The sequence below is a fragment of the Podarcis tiliguerta genome (genome assembly GCF_965153285.1).
Source record: "Podarcis tiliguerta genome assembly, chromosome: 6".
NCBI lineage: Eukaryota > Metazoa > Chordata > Lepidosauria > Squamata > Lacertidae > Podarcis > Podarcis tiliguerta.
Genome location: NC_139539.1, coordinates 8100833 through 8122205, shown reverse-complemented (window position 1 = coordinate 8122205; position 21373 = coordinate 8100833). Strand labels below are relative to the sequence as shown.

Here is a 21373-nt window from a genome sequence, read left to right as displayed (position 1 = left end):
TTGGCGCCCAATAAGGCCACGACTGGGGGTGGGATTCAGACTCCGACATCTGTCGTCCAAGTTGGATTCAGACACAGACTCTGTCATTTTAGGTCTCGATAATAAATCAAAACTAATTCCTTACATAGAAAATGTGTTAAGGACTAGCAGAGGAGATAATAGCCTGTGTTAAAAGAAGACCAGCTGTGTCTAGTTACATATTCTCCAGGCTACTACAATAGGAAGGGAATTTGTGGGAAACTGCTGCGTTGCAGCTGTTAGGGCTGGAGGTTTTCTCAGTACTTTAAAAAGGACAAAGTATGTCCTGCCCATTTGTTACGGATAACAAGGTCCTCCACATGTCCCCGCACCTACTCAATTTTCTCCTCGCATCAATCATCAGCCACTTACTCAGAGAGTTTCATGCATGAGGGAGGATTTGCATCCAAGTCTCCCAAATTAAACCACTGTACCACACTGATTCACTTTTTAACACTCTGCGTTTGAATGCTCTGGATTTGCAGGGAGCCGATAGCAGCGGCATAGCGAGGGTTGCTGATGCCCGGGGCTAGCAAGTTGCCACAGGAGCACCTCCCACCTGAACCAAGCAGGGCCCTGCTGCACCACCTGCCTGCCCACGCAGGGGGGAACCCAGTCGGCCAATGTTGCCCTTGGCGGGCGAATCCTTCCAGCACCCAGGTAGAGGAGTGCCAGGCCAGGCGGCGCTGGGGTAGCCCCTTGCCCACCTCCCTCAATGCATGCCCAGGCTGCTCTGCCACCTTTGCCAGGGTGGGACATGGATCCCTGTGAAAGCTGGCACTGGGGGGCACCTGATTGCACCCCCTCAGAATTTTGCACCCAGTGCCATAACCCCCAGTTGCCCCATGCTACACCACTGTCCGCATGGAAATTTGGAAGGGCAGAGCATAAATGTCCAAATGCAAATTCACATCGGGGAGACCCCAAGCGATCGTTTCTTCCACGTCCCCCTCCACCCACACATTATTAATCCATTAGTTAATTAATACCTCACTTAACTGCCAAAGCAGCTTCCAGATTGTGCATGCACACACAGCCACTTCCCAGTTGTACTTACGACATCTATAAGCTGTGCAATGGACAGTCCAAAGCGCACAATGACCACGTCCGAAATATTGGCCACCGGCCGGGACCACTTGTTGTACCCTGAGAAGAGTTTCTTCAGGAGGCGCTCCTCTGCGTGGGCTCGAGTTTCAACGTGGCTGAATGCTGCGGAGAGAGCAAAAGATGTGTGTGGCACGTGTAACTAAATCATTTATTCAAAAACGGGATAAGAGATATTTACAGAATAATAACAGCGGTACAGTATCTACGGCAGCGTTTGAATGACCCATGTCTAAACGAACTGTTAAGAAACAAGCAAAAAGGTACGAATTGTTGTAAGAAAGTATTAGGAAATACAGAAAGGTAATAATGATAAGTACATTCGTCACCAGAAAAGTTCTATGCATCGGGAAAGGATAGGAAGTCTATTCTATGTTAGGAAAAAGATAGGAAAAAAGAGATTGCACAAACTTAATTTAAATTTAATTTATGTAAACATATGTAAGATTATAGGGACACGGGTGGCGCTGTGGGTTAAACCACAGAGCCTAGGGCTTGCCGATCAGAAGGTCGGCGGTTTGAATCCCCGCAACGGGGTGAGCTCCCGTTGCTCGGTCCCTGCTCCTGCCAACCTAGCAGTTCGAAAGCACGTCAAAGTGCAAGTAGATAAATAGGTACCGCTCTGGCGGGAAGGTAAACAACGTTTCCATGCACTGCTCTGGTTCATCAGAAGCGGCTTAGTCATGCTGGCCACATGACCCAGAAGCTGTACGCCGGCTCCCTCAGCCTGCAAAGCAAGATGAGCACTGCAACCCCAGAGTTGTCCGCGACTGGACCTCACGGTCAGGGGTCACTTTACCTTTACCTTTATTTAAGATTATTAGTACAGTGGTACCTCAGGTTACACACGCTTCAGGTTACAGACTCCGCTAACCGAGAAATAGTACCTTGGGTTAAGAACTTTGCTTCAGGATGAGAACAAAAATCGTGCTCTGGTGGCGCGGCAGCAGCAGGAGGTCCCATTAGCTAAAGTGGTGCTTCAGGTTAAGAACAGTTTCATGTTAAGAACGGACCTCCAGAACAAATTAAATACTTAACCCGAGGTACCACTGTACACGATTGTTTTCATATTGGTATATTGTGTATGTTACCTATGAATTTCAACAAAGTATTTAAAATGGGGGGGGGGGCAAAACAAAACAAACATGTGTACCTAAAGTTATACAATGAATAAGGGAAAGCATAGATTTCTCTAAACTACTTTGTGCATGCTCTTCTGCCCTGGAGCTCAGTGCGATATACAGACCTTATTAGACTGACAACAACCCTGGGAGGGGCAAGGTGAGAATGGCAGCTGCACCACCCTCTTGTCTGCTACGGCCTGCTGGTCTTTTATGCAGGGCTGTGAAACTGAACTCGGCCATAAGCTCTTGGCTGGCTCACGGGTGTAGCTGAATGTGTGAACGGGCTCCACTGAAAAAGCACCACATGGGAATTCTCTCTGGGGTTTTTTTGTTGTTGTTTTTTTTTTAAAAAATATTTTTATTAAGGTTTTCAGATAAAAGAAAGAAAAAAGAAAAAAATACAAAAATAAAAACAAATAAAAACAATTCAGTTTCCATGATATTTCTTACATTTGCTTGTTTCCCGGACTTCCCCACACCTCCCTCTCTGTATTCCAATTCCATTGTTTAGTCAGCAAATCCCTTCCCTCTACTTTATCCTTATCTTTATCTTAGTATATTATACCTTTAACCACTGTCAGACCTGTCTCATTCTGAAACCTCTCTCTCTCATTTTCTGTTATTTTTTTCCCCAAAACCTTTGTTTTTAACTTATTCAATTTGAAACCTGCTACTTGACCAAACTCCTGAATCAATTCTAGAACTCTTTTTGTACTAGATTCTGGCTCCTGTAATGTCAAAACTAGATCATCTGCAAATGCTCTTAATTTATATTGTTTGGTTCCGACCTGTATCCCTTTAACCAATTGGTCCCTTCTAATCATATTCAAAAGGACCTCCAGGACCGAGATAAAGAACAATGGGGAGATTGGGCAACCTTGTCGTGTTCCTTTTTCTATCCTGAACTCCTCGGTCACAACACGCATGGGAATTCTCTCTGTATTGTGGCAGCTCCATTCACTCAAACGTCTTGATCTAGAAGCTACAGTTCTATGACTCTATGCTGCAGATGCCATGGGATGAATGGATGAGGTACAGAATTAGGGATGTGTTGGGGAATGCCTTCTTCACAAATGTCAATACCAATGGACCTGATCCACATGTGGATCCTTTGAATTTCACATCTCTGTGGTTTGCCCTGCGTTTCTCAGCTCAATAGAATACTGTAAAATGCTTTTTAAAATGCATGTTTTAGAATAAAATGCAAGGTTTGAGAGCAAATACATTCAGAAATGCATATTTTGTGAGGAAAATGTAATCAGAAATACAGTACCACATGAATATGAATTTGTGTGTGCTTCTTTTTAAAAATCACCATATGAATGTGTGTGAAATTGATGTAGATTGGGAAAAGGCTGATCCAGTGGCGTAGCGTGGGGGGTGCAGGGGGGGGGTGGCCGCACCGGGCGCAACATCTGGGGGTTAGGGTTAGGGGGCGCAAATCCATAGGTTAGGGGGCACAAATTACTTGCCTTGCCCCGGGTGCTGACAACCCACGCTACGCCACTGGGCTGATCCATCCATCCCTATGCAGAAGTTATTTATCTGAGGATGTCTCTAGGAGAGTTCATTTGTGCAGGCAAACCAATGCTTGATCATATATTCTCACCACTCACTGACTGTATCACTAAGTATTGACTTGCATGTGTGAACCTGCCCTTCAATGGAGGGCACCAGAGGGCTGTGCACTGAATTATGCCATGGCCTGAATTGGGTCGATTTTGGGGATCTGGGCATCATTCAAGTCAGATGGAGGTCCAGCGCTGAGGGCCTTCTGGCAGTTCCCTCACAGCGAGAAGCAAAGCTACAGGGAACCAGGCAGAGGGCCTTCTCGGTGGTGGCGCCCACCTTGTGGAATGCCCTCCCACCAGATGTCAAAGAAATAAACAACCACCTAACATTTAGAAGACATCTGAAGGCAGCTCTGTTTAGGGAAGTTTTTAATGTGTGACATTTTAATGTACTTGTAATCTTTGTTGGAAGCCTCCCAGAGTGGCTAGGGAAACCCAGCCAGATGGGCGGGGTACAAATAATAAATTGTTGTTGTTGTTGTTGTTGTTGTTACAGTCCCAGGTTACTGCAGGTCGGGTCTCATGACCCAGAGTGATATAGGGCTGTCAGGGGGTGGGGGACGAGACAGGCAGGAGGAAAATGGTAGAAGGGCTGAGAGTAGAATGCACCTACCTCACCAGGTATGTCTTATTGGGAAAACATTGGAGTGGGTAGCTGGAAGACTTTGGGTGCAGGGTGCGGGCTTTCAGGATTGGATGTGGGCTGTGGACTTTCTGGCCTGACCTGTCCTCCCAATGCCCTGCCCCCAGAAGCAGCACTGCACGGGATAGCATCCTCCCCATAGCAGCTGATAATTGGAGGATTCTACCTTGTGGGGTGCTGGGTGCTGCTGCTTCCCAAGGCACCTCTCCTGCAAGGAAGGTGCTCACCACACAAGGATCAGCACCACACAAAAAGGGACTGCTCCACCTGCCAGCTGGTAAACAGAGGGTTCCATCATGTGGGGTGCAGGCTACTGATCCTTCATGAGGGGCCTCCATGCAGGAACGCAGTTACGAATGATCAGGACCCCACAGAACTGAACCCTCCTGTTCTTGGTCTGGAGAGGGCCTCCTCCTTCCTCCCCTCTACTCGTTAAGTTTAATTTGGCTTTTTAGAACCCTAATTAGTTCCACCTCCAAATTGCTCTAGGGCTGGATATGGGGTGGAGTGGATGAACCCCCAGTCAGATACCTCCCAAAAGACAACATGTTTATCCGAGTGCTTCTGGTTATACAGTAAACGGCAGTTCAAGCGTTCACAAATAGTATGTGGTATAGCTCTTCCAGTGAAGGACTGTACCACCTTGAGCTCCAGAGTGGTGGAATGTTGGAATGCTCTGCCACTACAAAAGCATTTCCTGCATGAGGAAAGCTAGGAAGTCAGCATGGTGGAGGAGCTATACTGAAACCCTTCTTCCTGACCTGCTCACTTTCCACAGGCAGGGAATGTTTCCCTGTACGGAAGCTTCAAAGGTGGGATCCCACATCTGAGCCAGCAATCAGAAAGGGTTACGATCCAGCACCAGAAACAAAATCATCTTCACTGCCAGGTGCCATCACATGGCCAACACTGGGAGGCAAACAGCCACCTACAGCACTCTGGACAGATCCAGGGACTAATAGATGCCACACATGCCAAAAGTGAGAGCTTGAGAACTGGTGACTAGTTCACACAACTTGTGAGTAGTCACAGAATCATAGGATCATCTAGTCCAATGCAGGAGTATGCGGCTGTCCCATACGGGGATCGAACCTGCAACCTTGGCATCATCAGCACCATGCTTTCACCTGTTGAGCTATAAGTACTGAAGACAAACATGTCTAGATTCACCTCCCTTCTACGAATACACACATACAATTGTTGGTTCATGTTTTATGTTCTGTACCCTTTCCTGGAGGGACGCGGGTGGTGCTGTGGGTTAAACCACAGAGTCTAGGACTTGCAGATCAGAATGTCAGCAGTTCGAATCCCCGTTAGCTCCCATTGCTCGGTCCCTGCTCCTGCCCACCTAGCAGTTCGAAAGCACATCAAAGTGCAAGTAGATAAATAGGTACCACTCGGGCAGGAAGGTAAACGGTGTTTCTGTGCGCTGCTCTGGTTCGCCAGAAGCGGCTTAGTTATGCTGGCCACATGACCCGGAAGCTGTACGCCGGCTCCCTTGGCCAATAAAGCAAGATGAGCGCCGCAACCCCAGAGTCAGTCACAACTGGACCTAATAGTCAGGGGTCCCTTTACCTTTTACCCTTTCCTGGTATCTGTCTCGATGCAGGGTGAGTTATACCTATTTTTTAACAAATGGGATAAATTTTAGCTGAAAGCCAGTTGTGAATCATAACATCCTTGACTACTAAAGTCTTTCAGGAAGTGGTAAGTTGTGATCCAGGTATGTGCCGGATTTCCTGATCTTGAAAAGAATTACTAGGAAGCAATCCCCATTGAGCTCTCTGGAACATTTGCTATTTTTATTGTTCTGGCTGTTACAAACAGCTAAGAAATAGTGGGAAGAGAAGTGGAGGAAAGGCAGGGACAGAGACCAGCAGGCTGTGTGGATTGCCTTTGGTTCCTGTGTGTCCATTTTGCTACGTATCCAGGAAAGCTTCCCTTAGCCTATCAGGTGGAAAAGTAGATGTTGTGCAAGAAGATCAGACCTCTCCATTCTGAAGGAAATCAGCCCTGAGTGCTCACTGGAAGGACAGATCCTGAAGCTGAGGCTCCAAGACTTTGGCCACCTCATGAGAAAGAAGACTCCCTGGAAAAGACCCTGATGTTGGGAAAGATGGAGGGCACAAGGAGAAGGGGAAGACAGAGGACGAGATGGTTGGACAGTGTTCTCGAAGCTACCAACATGAGTTTGACCAAACTGCGGGAGGCAGTGGAAGACAGGAGTGCCTGGTGTGCTCTGGTCCATGGGGTCACGAAGAGTCAGACACGACTAAACAACTAAACAACAACAACAAACATGTTTAAGAGTGGGCTGTAAAAAAGCTCCAGGTTTGACACGGATTTTCTTCATGACCATAGGAAATCCCTTTTCTCCTATTTTCAGTTCCCCATTCATAAAATAGTCTAGCTAGCCTACCTCGCAAGGTTTTTCTTTGTTTGCTTTGGTGGGGTTTTTCTTTGTTTGCTTTGGTGGGGACAAATACATGCAAGCGAGCATTTTGCAAATGTAAACATGCCTCATAAATGATAAATATTCATAGCAAAATTAACCAAATTAGGATAGGGGGCAGGAACAAGGTTTCCAATATTTCATTTGATTTGGCCACCCTCCCCCAGTTCTTCTCCCCAAGCATTTATATCGGAATCAGATAATCATCTCTCTAGGGTGAGATTTAAGTTAAGGCCGGGGCCCTCACTGGCTCGAAAAGTTTAAGGCTGCTGCAGAACCATTAAGGGAACTCTCTGAAGTGCATCTTGGTTTGTTTTGGGAAGCAAGCAAACAAATGAATAGAGTCCAGCTTGGCTCAGAAATTGCAAAGAAAAAAGGCTTTTGCAATCTTTGCAGCCACCTTCCCAAGGCAAGGATGCAGTGGAGGGGGAAAGCCAAGATGTTTGGCACAGAGAGCCACTAAACCACTTCCATTTACATGGGGAGAGTGAACTCCTTAATGCCAATAAAACTGCTCCAGAGTAAGCAGGCAGCGGATTGCACAGCCACCGTTTCCACTAGTGCTCAGCAAAGCTTTTCATGCTTTAGCCTGTCCTGGATTATATTATATTTTATTTCTTCCTTTCTTTTTGAAGTGGAATGGGAAGGCTATATCTGGGGGATAATAAGACACCCTAGAAGGAGTGAGGGAGAGAAAACAGGTGCTGAGAGCAGGGAGGGAAGGGAGGAAAACCAGACAATTAAAAAAGGGAATCACTTTTCACAAAAACCAGACTTTGCAACTAGGAGTGTAAATCAAATGATGCATTTAGCAAGCAATGTGTTTACTATTTAGATGCTAGGTGGTATGTTTCTCCTTTTATTTTGTTTATTTAACGTATTGCAACTTGCCTTTTGGGGATACCTCCCCAAAGGTGGCTAACAAACTTGTCACTCCTTCTAGTGCTTTTCTGAATGTATTGAGGTTGTTATTACGGTGCAAACAATCTTTTCAACAGAAGTAGGACTGGATCCCGACCACAAACATATTGCAGACTGGAGAGAAAGTTGAGGCTGGTAGAGACATTTGTTGTTGTTTATTGTTCCTAGTAAGTTCCTTGCTGAGGTAAGACTTCTCAGTTTGTACTCTAAGGCAAGGGTTCTATCCTGCCTTCATTACATCCTATCCGACATCTAAACCCCAATGCCTACTCCCAAAGTCACAGTGGCTGGCTGTGGTTGTTTAGCAGCAATCCAATGCACTCTGCTCATGCTCCAGGGAGCCCATTCTCCAGCCATTCATCAGGTAACAAGCAAATAAATAAACAAAAACATTCCAAAGCGGTGGCGGATAAAAAGGCTGAACAATCATGTAACACTCCCCAGACACAGGGGCAAGTTAGCTCTCGTCTATCCCCCTGCAAATTCAGGGGGACCTGAAAAAGGACAATATCAGCCGCTTCCAAATCTTGCTTTGCATGTGTCTCTCTTCACCTAGAGCTTGACTGAAGCCCAAGCATCCTAGATCTCTGTTTCAACATGTGGTGTAAACCTCAAGGGAGTGCTGGTGAGGTGTAGCAGGCAAAGGGCTTGTCTACGCCAGCCTTGCCTAGCGTGATGCTCCCCGGTTGTTTCTTGGACTACAAATCCCACCATTGCTGGGCTGGTGGGGGTTTAAGTCCATGGAAAGGAGCAGGTATCCTCTGTATGCTAAAGGTCCTATGTTCCGTCTCTGACACCTGCAGTTGAAGGGAGCAGGTAGGAAGTGATGGGAGATGCTCCTCTCTGCCTCCATCCTGGACAGATGGTCTCATTCAGCCCTATATTGGGTTGATGGGCAAACCACTTGAGCTGAGATCAGGCAGTAGAGGCTTATGCATAAGGGAGAATGAATCTCTCCGTCCCACAACTTCAGCCTGCCTGCTTTCTTCCTTACAACCGGTCGAGAGGGTGACACTGGCTGCCAGGGTCCTCCTCAGTCTCAGTGTTAGAATCATGGGGTTTTAGAGATAGAAAGGGACCACAGCAGTCATCTAGTCTGATCTCCTGCAGTGCAAGAATCTTTTTGCCCAATGTGGGACTCAAACCCACAACCCTGCCATTAAGATCCTGCCCTGCCTTCTATATGCAGAAGCTCCCAGATTCAATCCCCAACATCTCCTGGTAGGGCAAGGCACTATTCCTAGCCTGAAACCTTGGAGAGCTACGGAACAGCATCAAAGTCTGGACTGGGCTGGATGGATGGACTAATGGTCTCACACAGTATAAGGCAACCTCCTGTGTTCCTGACCTTGTACAACTCTGCAGGGAGGCCAGACTAACATTAATTGGCTTTATCTGTGGCTGGTCCCCTGTTGGTCTCCCTGCCCAGCATTCATAAGGGTCTCCTGCTGCCCCACCTTACCTGGTTCTTATGGAGCTTTCTTTCTGGCTGAAACTCACAGGATGACCTTGACCCCTGTTGTTGCGTCCCAGCCTAATCTACCTCACAGGGCTGTTGTGCGGGGATACAATGGGGAAAGGTTTGTGCGTTTGCTTGTGGGCTTCCCCATGGGAAGGAAGACATCCAGATGAGGCAAGCTACATTCCGAGAGTCACTGTGTTTTGAGGGGGCTGGGTTCTAATCTCGGCTCTGCCACAAGACTGATCTGCTGACTTTGGACCAGTTTCGCCACATAGCCTACCTCAGAGGGCTGGTGCTGCTGCCGCTGCTGTTGGGAGAAACTACCCTGAGTTTTGTTTTTAAAACGAACGGGGAAGGATTTATTGCAACATGAGAGCCACCAAGCATGTGCAAAGCGCAATCTTTCCATACTGCTGACTAGCCCTGATCAACCCTTGCAAATAATAATAATTAAGGGTTGTATCTACTCAGAGTAGACCCATGAGAATTAACCAACCGAAGCCCATTAATTTCAATGGGTCTACTCTGAGTAGGAGTAGCACGGAATACACCCCCCCCCCCAAAGCACATTAATATGCCTCCAGCAAGAGGCAAACAATACTCTTCGAGCAGTTATCCCAAGGCGTTTAAAAGAAAGCAGGGAGGAGGAGACGGAGGGGAGAATTTTAGGAGAATTTCTCTTGCTGCAGAGCGACAGGCGCACGGGGCTTCTGGCCGGGGTGTGGGAGAGAGAAACTGGCACACACAAAAAAGCGTGAAACTTACCAGGGAAGAAGTTTGCGCAGAGCAGTAAGAGGAGATGCTCTTGCAACGCGAGAAATCCCATTCTGGAGAGCCCTCTCCGACGCAAAGCCATCCCCCTCGCTCCGCTTTTGGTCAACGCACCCATTCCTTTCGCGTCAACTTCGGCCCCCTCGCCATCCTCGCCTGGTCCTGATCCATGGCTCCCCCGCTCGCCCGACCGCTCTGCCTTGAGCAAGAAAGAACCGGTGTCTGGGTCCGGATCCCCCGCCTGCTTCACAGTACGCCCTCTCCCAACATAAACAGAACCTCTCCCGGCAAACAAAAAAACAGCGTGCGCCGCTAGTCCTCTTGATCCTCCGAGTGGCCCCTCTCCGCCCGGATTCTCGGCGCTGCGCCGCGCAGCAGCAGCCTCCGAGCTCGGCGAGGTCGGTCTGCAACTGTTGGTCCCTTCCGCGGGATCCTCGATGTGCTCAAGGCTGCTTCGCTGCCTTCGCCTCTTGCCTCCGCTGTCCTGCCTCTGCTGGGCTGGGCTGAGTTTTAGGGATGCGCTTCTCTCTCTCGCCACACCGAGATTGCCTCTCTCTTTTGACTTCCCTGCGCTCAGATTGGGCGGCGAAGGTGGAGGGAAGTCAGTGGCATCTCTCCCCTCCCCGGGCCATTGTGGGCTTCACCAGGCGGGACCGACCCCCATCCTCTTCTGAAGAGGCTGGGGAGGGGAGGGAGGGGAGGAGGGAGGAGATCCCACGATTCCCACCACAAGCCACGCGCAATAGCCCAGGGGAGAAGACCAGGGATTGTGTTAAAGAACTGGGCGGGGAGCGGGGCGCTCCCAGAACTGGGGGTGGAAAGATATTTTTCTTCCTCTCCAGATTTACACCTCACACACATAATTTCACGCTCCCTGCATCTTCTTTAAAGCTACAGTGGTACCTTGGGTTAGATACGCTTCAGGTTACAGACTCCACTAACCCAGAAATAGCACTTCGGGTTAAGAACTTTGCTTCAGGATGAGAACAGATACCACACGGCGGCGGTGGTGGCAGCGGGAAGCCCCATTAGCTAAAGTGGTAACTCAGGTTAAGAACAGTTTCAGGTTAAGAACGGACCTCCGGAACGAATTAAGTTCTTAACCCGAGGTACCACTGTATTTCCTGCGCCGTTCCACCGATTAAAAAAGAGAGAGAGAGAAATCTTGCAGTCTCAGGTTTTGATTGTTTTGCACTGGATGAGATGCGATCCTATGCACGTTTACTCAGAAGCAAATCCCGTCCCTTGACTCCGATGGGACTTAGTCCCCGGTAAGCGTGTACAGGATTGCAGCCTTCCCGGATTCATCTTTTAACTCTGAATATTTGTTTATAGCAATCCCATGGGGCGGGGGGGGGGGCATAGGATTTGATTTCCTGGTCGAAGCAGACACCGTTTCAAGACAACTTTTGTGGGTGATCCTCTCGTCGCTGACTGTTTGCGTGCACACGCGCCCGTTTACTCCGCATCCAGTGCGCTCCTGCTGCCAGTTTGGGGAGCAGTGTGTCCACACGACGTTAGCCGCATTTCCATTCTAACCTGCCCTTCCGGATGAAACAGTCCGCTTTGATGCCTTTATGAATCGAGACTGTGCACACGTTACCAGCTTTTAAAGCTCAGCCGCGTCGTTCGGTTTCTGAATTCGGATCGAACCTGGCTTGGCGGGGTAGGGAGGAGATTCATCAAAACGCTCTATATAACAAACAAGCAAACGAACGAACAAAAAACAGACTAGATGAAAGATAGATTGTGGCTCACACCGTGTGTACACTGCTTTCCAAACCAGTGGTGGGAACAAGCTAGATGCAGAGTAAACGGGAGTGTGTACACAGCTGGATAAATGGCCTAGCTGCCTTTTAAGCTGGCATTGTGTACACAGCCTTAGTCATTGGCGGCTGCATGGAACCTGTATGGATCCCAATTGCTGGGTTGGAACCATAGTGAATGAGGTTTCCTGCAAGCACCTGATTGGCTGCTGTGGCTGCTACTCTTGCAGGATGCAATATACCTCTTTGATGATGGCTGCATACTATCTCCAATACTGAAGGTGGCATGCACCTGAATTCCAGGTGCTGGGAGTCACAAGTGTGGAGAGTTGCTGTCATACTCTGGTCCTGCTTGATGATTTCGAACAGACGCCTCATTGGCTGCTGTGAGAATGGGATGCTGGACTAGATGAGCCTTAGGTCTGATCCTGCAAAGCTCTTCTTAGGCCTTTAAGATGCATTCCCTCCTATAAGAGAAGGAGGGATTACTAATGCCTCTTCTAAGGCTGTGTGCAGACATAGACTTTGGAAACATACCCCCACTGTGTGCTTTTGTACATAGTGGTTTACAGCTGTGTCCACCTTTGTACGATAACTTCATCTAAAGTGGCTGCTACTGACCATGTCACCTGCACACAGGTTTCTAACAAGTGTCCAATAGTGCTATTCTGGGCTGCACAACAGAAGTCCAGGTCAAGAGAAGTGATAGTCCCATTCTGTTCTGACTTGGTCAGACCCCACCTGGAATGCTGTGTCCAATTCTGGGCTGCATCAATAGGAGTATAGCATCTAGATCAAGGGAAGTAATAGTGCCACTGTATTCTGCTCTGGTCAGACCTCACCTGGAGTACTGTGTCCAGTTCTGGGCACCACAGTTCAAGAAGGACACTGACAAACTGGAACGTGTCCAGAGGAGGGCAACCAAAATGGTCAAAGGCCTGGAAACGATGCCTTATGAGGAACGACTAAGGGAGTTGGGCATGTTTAGCCTGGAGAAGAGGAGGTTAAGGGGTGATATGATAGCCATGTTCAAATATATAAAAGGATGTCACATAGAGGAGGGAGAAAGGTTGTTTTCTGCTGCTCCAGAGAAGCGGACACGGAGCAATGGATCCAAAGTACAAGAAAGAAGATTCCACCTAAACATTAGGAAGAACTTCCTGACAGTAAGAGCTGTTTGACAGTGGAATTTGCTGCCAAGTAGTGTGGTGGAGTCTCCTTCTTTGGAGGTCTTTAAGCAGAGGCTTGACAACCACATGTCAGGAGTGCTCTGATGGTGTTTCCTGCTTGGCAGGGGGTTGGACTCGATGGCCCTTGTGGTCTCTTCCAACTCTTCTATGATTCTATAATTCTATGACAATATAAGAAGGATGTTGGCAAGCTGGAACATGTGCAGAGGAGGGCGACCAAGATGATCAAGGGCATGGGTAGGCAAACTAAGGCCCAGGGTCAGGATCTGCTCCAATTGCCTTCTAAATCTGGCCCAAGGACAGTCCGGGATCTGTGTGTTTTTACATGAGTAGAATGTGTCCTTTTATTTAAAATGCATCTCTGGGTTATTTATGGGGCATAGGAATTTGTTCATTTCCCCCAAAAAATATAGTCCAGCCAAGGTCTGAGGGACTGTGAACCAGCCCCCTGCTGAAAAAGTTTGCTGGTCCCTGATCAAGGGCCTGGAAAAAAAGCCTTATGAGGAAAAGTTGAGGGAGCTGTGTATGTTTAGCCTGGAAAAGAAGAGACTGAGAGGAGATAAGATAGCCATCTTAAAATATCTGAAGGGCTGTCACATGGAACAGGGAACAAGCTTGTTTTCTCCTGCTCGGGGTATGTGTGAGGGGGAGCAGGACTCAAACCAATAGCATCAAGTTACAAGAAAGGAGATTCCAACTAAACATCAGGAAGAACTTTCTGACAGTAAGAGCTGTTAGACAGTGGAACTCTCAATTATTGGAGGTTTTTAAGCAGAGTTTGGATCATGGATGCTTTAGCTGAGAGTCCTGCAATGCTGCGGGTTGGACTAGATGACCCTCCGGGGCCCTTTGAACTCTACAATTCTATCGATGTTCCCTATTTTTCCCCTCCCCCTTGCTCAATTAGTATTTCCGCAGACTTTTAAAAAATCCTCTCTTTCTCTCTCCATCTCTCTCTCTCTTGCAGTCTTCAGCTGGAAATGAGAGTGCTGGTCTACTGATATACAGAGGACATGTATTGGTGTTAAGAGTAACAGTACTGCTTCATGTTTTGCCTGTTTCATTCATAGGCAAGTTAAATATGATGCAGAGGAGTGGAACAGCCCTGTAATGTCAGTAGCCCTGCCCCAATAGGAGGTGAAATAATAATAATAATAATAATAATAATAATAATAATAATAATAATAATAATTTATTATTTATACCCCGCCCATCTGGCTGGGTCTCCCCAGCCACTCTGGGAGGCTGCCATAGAAACCAAAAATACACTAAAATATCACACATTAAAAACTTCCCTGAACAGGGCTGCCTTAAGATGTCTTCTGAATGTCAGGTAGTTGTTTATTGCTTTGACATCTCGTGGGAGGGCGTTCCACAGGGCGGGCACCACTACCGAGAAGGCCCTCTGCCTGGTTCCCTGTAGCTTTGCTTCTCGCAATGAGGGAACCGCCAGAAGGCCCTTGGCGCGGGACCTCAGCGTCCGGGCAGAACGATGGGGGTGGAGACGCTCCTTCAGGTATACAGGACCAAGGCCGTTTAGGGCTTTAAAGGTCAGCACCAACACTTTGAATTGTGCTCGGAAATGTACTGGGAGCCAATGTAGGTCTTTCAAGACCGGTGTTATATGGTCTCGGCGGCCGCTCCCAGTCACCAGTCTAGCTGCTGCATGAGCTGAGAAAGCTCTCTCTATGTGCACATGGAGGTAACAAGCGTTTGAGAAGCAGCTGCTCAGCACACAGCAGATTGTAACAGTTTCAGCAGAATGTGCTCTAGACTGACAAATAAGTGTATGACGCGGGAATGATGTCATGTTTACAGCATCCCCCAAAAGATGCTTGCATCCAGCAATGGGATCCACAGTATCATCCAGCGTGCAAACGCTAACTTGTCGAATTTACGCTTTCCAGAACATTACGTGACGAACCAAAACAACAGCGGCCACCAAAATTTGCAATTGTCTGAATTTTGCCATGAAGTTCTCCAGCCAAGTAATCTGTATGAACATATGCCAATACATTGGTGGAAATAATTTATAAAAATGCATTCAGACGCCTGCTTCTTGGGAGGAAAGCAATGGCAAACCTAGACAGCATTTTAAAAAGTAGAGACATCACCTTGCCAACAAAGGTCCGTATAGTAAAAGCTATGGTTTTCCCAGTAGTGATGTACGGAAGTGAGAGCTGGACCATAAAGAAGGCTGATCGCCGAAGAATTGATACATTTGAATTATGGTGCTGGAGGAGACTCTTGAGAGTCCCATGGACTGCAAGAAGATCAAACGCATCCATTCTTAAGGAAATCAGCCCTGAGTGCTCACTGAAGCTCCAATACTTTGGCCACCTCATGAGAAGAGAAGACTCACTGGAAAAGACCCTGATGTTGGGAAAGATGGAGGGCATAAGGAGAAGGGGACGACAGAGGACGAGATGGTTGGACAGTGTTCTCGAAGCTACCAGCATGAGTTTGACCAAAGTATGGGAGGCAGTGGAAGACAGGAGTGCCTGGCGTGCTCTGGTCCATGGGGTCACGAAGAGTCGGACACGACTGAACGACTAAACAACCACATTAGGGGAAAGTGCTTTGCAAAAAAAATGCGTAGATTAGGACAAATTGTATACACTAAGATAAACGGACAGTAAAATGCTGATGAATTGTCGAGTGATGTATTTCCTGACGCAGACTGAACTCTCGAGATTTCAAGCCACTTCAAGATTCTAGTTCTCCACAAACAGAGATGCAAGGTTTATTTAAAAAACAACAACAAATCAGACAGGTGAAAACAGCTGCATAGGTTTGGTTTCAAAGAACTATGCCTACACCATTTTAATATGTAAAATTAAATTAGTTGGAAATAGCTTGCAGATATTTAATTGGCTTAGGATTTCATATAAGTTAAGTGATGAATCAATATGTTTAATTTTAAAATTAAAAGATATGAGGATGTTGACGTTTTGGTTAAATTTCATAAGAACTTTGATTTGGAAAACCGTTAAAAGGAAGCGCATGGAAATTCAACCAAGGGGAAGCGAGGAAGTCACTTAACAATGTTAATAAGTGTAATTTTAATAAGGTTATGATCCATGTTTGTTTGTTTGTTTGTTTTGTTTATAATTTTGTGAAAATCAATAAAATAAATATATAAAATAAATAAATAAAAACAGACAGGTGAAAACAGCTGCGTAGGTTTGGTTTCAAAGAACTATGCCTACACCAGAGCTCCCCTCCCCCTTTCCGGCTGCAGACCCCCATCCTCTTGTGCTCTTAAGTTAAATGTGTTAGAGTATTCCCCATGGACCTCTGCTATATTATCTCCAGATTCCTCTAAAACGATTGCCTGAAATCCAGGCTAAGTGATTGCCAACAATGAAATGGGCTTGGGCACTAAGCATGCATGACAAAGGGACACATCTATTTACTTAACAAAGTGGTAGAGGCAGCTCTTTGTCATGTCTTGGTCACAGCACTGTGCAAGATATAAAAGTAAACACAGTGGAGTGGTCTTTTATATATACTACACTTTTCCTTTCCTTTTTTTCCCGTCCCTCCCCACACCCTGCAATTTAATTTTGGACCTATCATTATTTCTTTAAAAAAATACATTAGTAAAAATAAAACATTATAAATGTGTTATAACACCGTGACACTCGATGGTGGTGTAGAGCTGAAATCAGAACTCTATCAAATTTTCCATTGTGAGCTTTAAAACGGTTTTCCCCTGCAGCATTTTCAGAGTGTTTTTTAATAGCTGTGTAGATGCAGACCAAGAGCAGGCCTTGGGATAGCTTGAGAATTCCTTACACCTTGAGAGAAAGCAGAGCAGGGAGATGTAGATTTGACATGTATGGAAGTGAGAGCTGGGCCATAAAGAAGGCTGATCGCCGAAGAATTGATGCTTTTGAATTATGGTGCTGGAGGAGACTCGTGGGAGTCCCATGGACTGCAAGAAGATCAAACCTATCCATTCTGAAGGAAATCAGCCCTGAGTGCTCACTGGAAGGACAGATCCTGAAGCTGAGGTTCCAAGACTTTGGTCACCTCATGAGAAGAGAAGACTCCCTAGAAAAGACCCTGATGTTGGGAAAGATGGAGGGCACAAGGAAAAGGGGACGACAGAGGACGAGATGGTTGGATAGTGTTCTCGAAGCTACCAGCATGAGTTTGACCAAACTGCGGGAGGCAGTCGAACACCGGAGTGCCTGGCATGCTCTGGTCCAGGGGGGTCACAAAGAGTCGGACACGACTAAACAGCTAAACAACATCAACAACAACAATTGTGTAGGGTTTGCATGCTTTAAAGTCCGATTGGAATAGCTCAGCATCTTCATTAGCAACTCGTGCTGAACCAAATATGACTTCCACTTTCTTTCTTTTTTGCACCATTCTCCATAAATCATTAAGGGGGAAAATGCCTTCAAAAATTATCAAAGGGGGCAGAAAACGTAGGTGAAATTCTCATGGTGGGGGTACAGGGCTTTTTGACACACTTGACTCAACTTTCAGGTGGCAGAGTTGTTTTTCTGAATGTCCTTTCCTTTGTTCTGCAAAGTGCCCTGTGCTTTGCAGCCTTCCTAGGTGCTTGCTTTTCAGCTAAAGCCCAGGGGAAGACGTGAATGAAACCAGGAAGCATAGGTAGCCAGGAAGGCTGCAGGACACTGGAGGATGAATGTATGAAAAGAAAGATAATACACACCACCTACAACACCTTGCAAGGATAAAATGAGCTCAAAACCCTGCACACACGCTAGAATTCTCAAGAAATCCTAAAGCACCCACATAACGGGGCAGTAAAATGGGAGCCTTTTGCGCAGAGGAAGAAAATGCTTGATTTTGGCACAACCCTGTGAACAGCTTCCTGATCCTGCCTTATAAAAGACCAAGGCCTCCTCAAGAGTGACTGCCAGAACTCATTCGTTGCCCAATGCAGAGCCGTAACCAGCAAATATTCTCAACTTATCTAAAATAAGCTGCTCGCCAAACATTGCTCAAAGCTGAAATGCCAATATTCCTTTAATAAATAACAGAGCAGGCTTGATTAAATACTGAAAATTCCAATATTTATGTATGCAACTACGGCGACAAGGTTGCTGATTGCCAAAAATTGGAAAAGCAGCAACGTCCCAACTAAAACAGACTGGTTATCTAAAATAATACTTCCATATTGCCGAACTAACAGGGAGGATAAGAGGAGATATGGTACAAAAAGCGAATAAGGAGTGGGCTATCTTTAAAGAATACATCAAAATTTACTTGGAAAAAGTAGAATTTCTGACAGATATTGCGTGAATCCATAAAATGATTAGAGAGAAAGGAGAGTAAAGTCAAGACAGAAGAAGAGATTAAATGAAATGCATTTAAGCTAGTTGGAAAAATAAAGTAGCGTAACAAGAACGGCTGGAAGTCAAGTCACTTGGTGGGTGTCCGTGTGGGGTAGGTGTGTAGGTATGTTGATATGTACAGTATAAAGGTAAAAGGTAAAGGTACCCCTGCCCATACGGGCCAGTCTTGACAGACTCTAGGGTTGTGCGCCCATCTCACTTAAGAGGCCGGGGGCCAGCGCTGTCCGCAGACACTTCCGGGTCACGTGGCCAGCGTGACATCGCTGCTCTGGTGAGCCAGAACCGCACACGGAAACGCCGTTTACCTTCCCGCTAGTAAGCGGTACCTATTTATCTACTTGCACCCGGGAGTGCTTTCGAACTGCTAGGTTGGCAGGCGCTGGGACCGAACAACGGGAGCGCACCCCGCTGCGGGGATTCGAACAGCCAACCTTTCGATCGGCAAGCCCTAGGCACTGAGGCTTTTACCCACAGCGCCACCCGCGTCCCATGTACAGTATAGGTAGGTATTATATAGAGTAATGTAGGTATGTTTTATGTTATGAAAATAAGGTAGTGTGTTGTGTACGTGTATTGTGTAAATGCATATGTATGTGTTTTATATGTTAATAAAATTTAAATTAAAAAAATTAATACTGAAAATTCCAAATCGTCATTATCCAAAGTAGACTCAATTCATGAAGGATCTTCTTCTTTACCCACCTGGCCAAACTGGTGATGAATGCCTCTGTCCTAAATTCATTACAGTGGTACCTCAGGTTACATACGCTTCAGGTTACAGACGCTTCAGGTTACAGACTCCGCTAACCCAGAAATAGTGCTTCAGGTTAAGAACTTTGTTTCAGGATGAGAACAGAAATCGTGCTCCGGCTGTGCAGCAGCAGCAGGAGGCCCTATTAGCTAAAGTGGTGCTTCAGGTTAAGAACAGTTTCAGGTTAAGTACGGCCCTCCGGAACGAATTACTGTATTTTTACTATATTTCAAGCTTGGGCTTCCCCCGCCCCAGCCCCCCCCCCAAAAAAAACTAGGTGCGCCTTATGGGATGGTGCGTCCTATAGGGCGAAAAATACGGTAAATACTTAACCCAAGGTACCACTGTACATAGAAGCAAATCCTAGTGAAATCAGTGGTACCCATAGCAATGTCATAAGCCACATGTCGGGAACCTTTTGCTCTTCGGAGACTGCTGAACTACATCTCCCATCAGCCCCAGGAAGCATGGCCAGTGGCTCGGCATATGGGGAGTTGTAGTTCAGTAACACCTGGTCCCAGGGTGGGTTGCAACACTTAAAACACAACGTTAAAAGCTCTTATTGTTTGCATCCATATGTCTTGAGAGACAATGGAGTGCACCTCCAAGGGTGAAGTCAAACCACTGGTGACCTCCCTGGGATGCAAGTCTGGGCAGTGTGTGTGCAACTTACAATTTAGGTGGTCCCTAAATATATATATACAGTGGTGCCTTGGTTTAGGGGACGCGGGTGGCGCTGTGGGTTAAACCACAGAGCCTAGGACTTGCCGATCAGAATGTCAGCAGTTTGAATCCCCTAGACAGGGCGAGCTCCCATTGTTTGGTCCTTGCTCCTGCCAACCTAGCAGTTTGAAAGCACGTCAAAGGGCAAGTAGATAAATATGTATGGCTCCGGTGGGAAGGTAAACGGCGTTTCAGTGAGCTGCTCTGGTTTGCCAGAAGCGGCTTAGTCATGCTGGCCAAATAATAATAATAATAATAATAATAATAATAATAATAATAATTCACCGATAAGTCGCAATTATTCATAGAAGAGGAGTGGCTTCCTACGTGGAATTCACAGGACAAGACCATTAATAGGGCTGGCATCATACTGCTGGAGTTCACTATAAACTGCGGGCTGCACAGCTTGCACGGCACACCCAAAGACTGGTCCGGGGGATACTATACTTTTCTAGGATCTAGAGGGGCAAGTGTTATAGATTACATCTGGTCCTCCTCAGCATTTAATGATGAGGCATACTGTTTCAATGTGTTCAACAGAACCGAAAGTGACCACCTTCCAATTGCCATCTCCTTTCACCACACACAGCTGGGGCCTCCCAGCTCACCACACCCCCAGGATTCATCGACCCTGGCCCCCGGACGCAAGAAGTGGGACATCTACCTGGAGCAAGACATAAAAGTCCTCCTAAATTCCCCTGAGATCCTAGCCCTGAAAGCTCAGCTGTTAACAACGAATGTGAATCATTTCTCAAATTTCCAGCAAATTCTAGTCTACTTGCTCCCTTCGCTTACGAAACCTTCCCGTGCGATTCTATCCTGGAAGAATCAAACCTGGTTCGACCAAGAATGCAAACAGTGCAGAAGTAGGCTTAGATTTCTCCAGTCAGACATGAAAGCAGACAGCACTCAGAGCAAAATCAGGGAGTTAGCCCAATTTCGTTCATACTATAAGAAGCTGCTCCAACATAAGAAATTGCTCTTTGCGAAAGAACGCTGGTCGGCTCTGTCAGTGGCCATTAAAACCCGTGACGACAAGAAATTTTGGAATTTAATTAATGCAGGTCTAAGACCCCCCTCATTCATTGTTAATAACATCACAGCAGCCAGCTGGCACTCTCACTTTGCTCAGCTGTATTCCACCTCAGATTCTGACGTAAATGTAGTCACCACCCTTCCAGCATCTGCCTTGCCCACCTGGGAGCCAGTCTCCCCAGAGAGATGTATTCAACTAATTAGCATGCTATCAGGGGATAAATCCCCGGGGGAGGATATGATACCACCTGAGGTATTCTTATCGAACCAGTCGTGGTGGGCCCCTATCTTAGCATCTCTCTTTACCACCATTAATGCTACTCTTAAGATTCCACCTAACTGGAAACAGAGCATAGTTATCCCAATACATAAAAAGGGGGACCCACAAGATCCGCGCAACTACCGACCTATCAGCCTGTTGGACATATCATACAAGGTTTACTCTAGATTCTTGCTAGAGAAATTAATTGAGTGGGCAGAAGAAACAAAGCTATTCCATCCGGAAC

The 21373-nt window shown here is 46.7% G+C and overlaps 2 protein-coding genes across 4 annotated transcripts in view; both read right to left on the bottom strand.

Moving 5' to 3' along the window:
• The window catches only part of CHRNA4 (cholinergic receptor nicotinic alpha 4 subunit), an 85269-nt gene extending 74472 nt beyond the window's left edge, over window positions 1–10797 (bottom strand). The window contains exons 1-2 of one of the 2 annotated variants that reach the window (XM_083447418.1): window positions 10061–10797; window positions 1076–1227 (exon numbers count right to left, since the gene is read on the bottom strand). In XM_083447418.1, the coding sequence (XP_083303544.1) occupies window positions 1076–1227; window positions 10061–10184 (276 nt within the window). In that variant the 5' untranslated portion in view covers window positions 10185–10797. The remainder of the gene's footprint in view (window positions 1–1075; window positions 1228–10060) is intronic. The other variant, XM_083447419.1, reaches the window with a different exon arrangement.
• Window positions 1–21373, bottom strand: part of PTK6 (protein tyrosine kinase 6) — a 736207-nt gene that overhangs the window by 251320 nt on the left and 463514 nt on the right. The window lies entirely within an intron of this gene.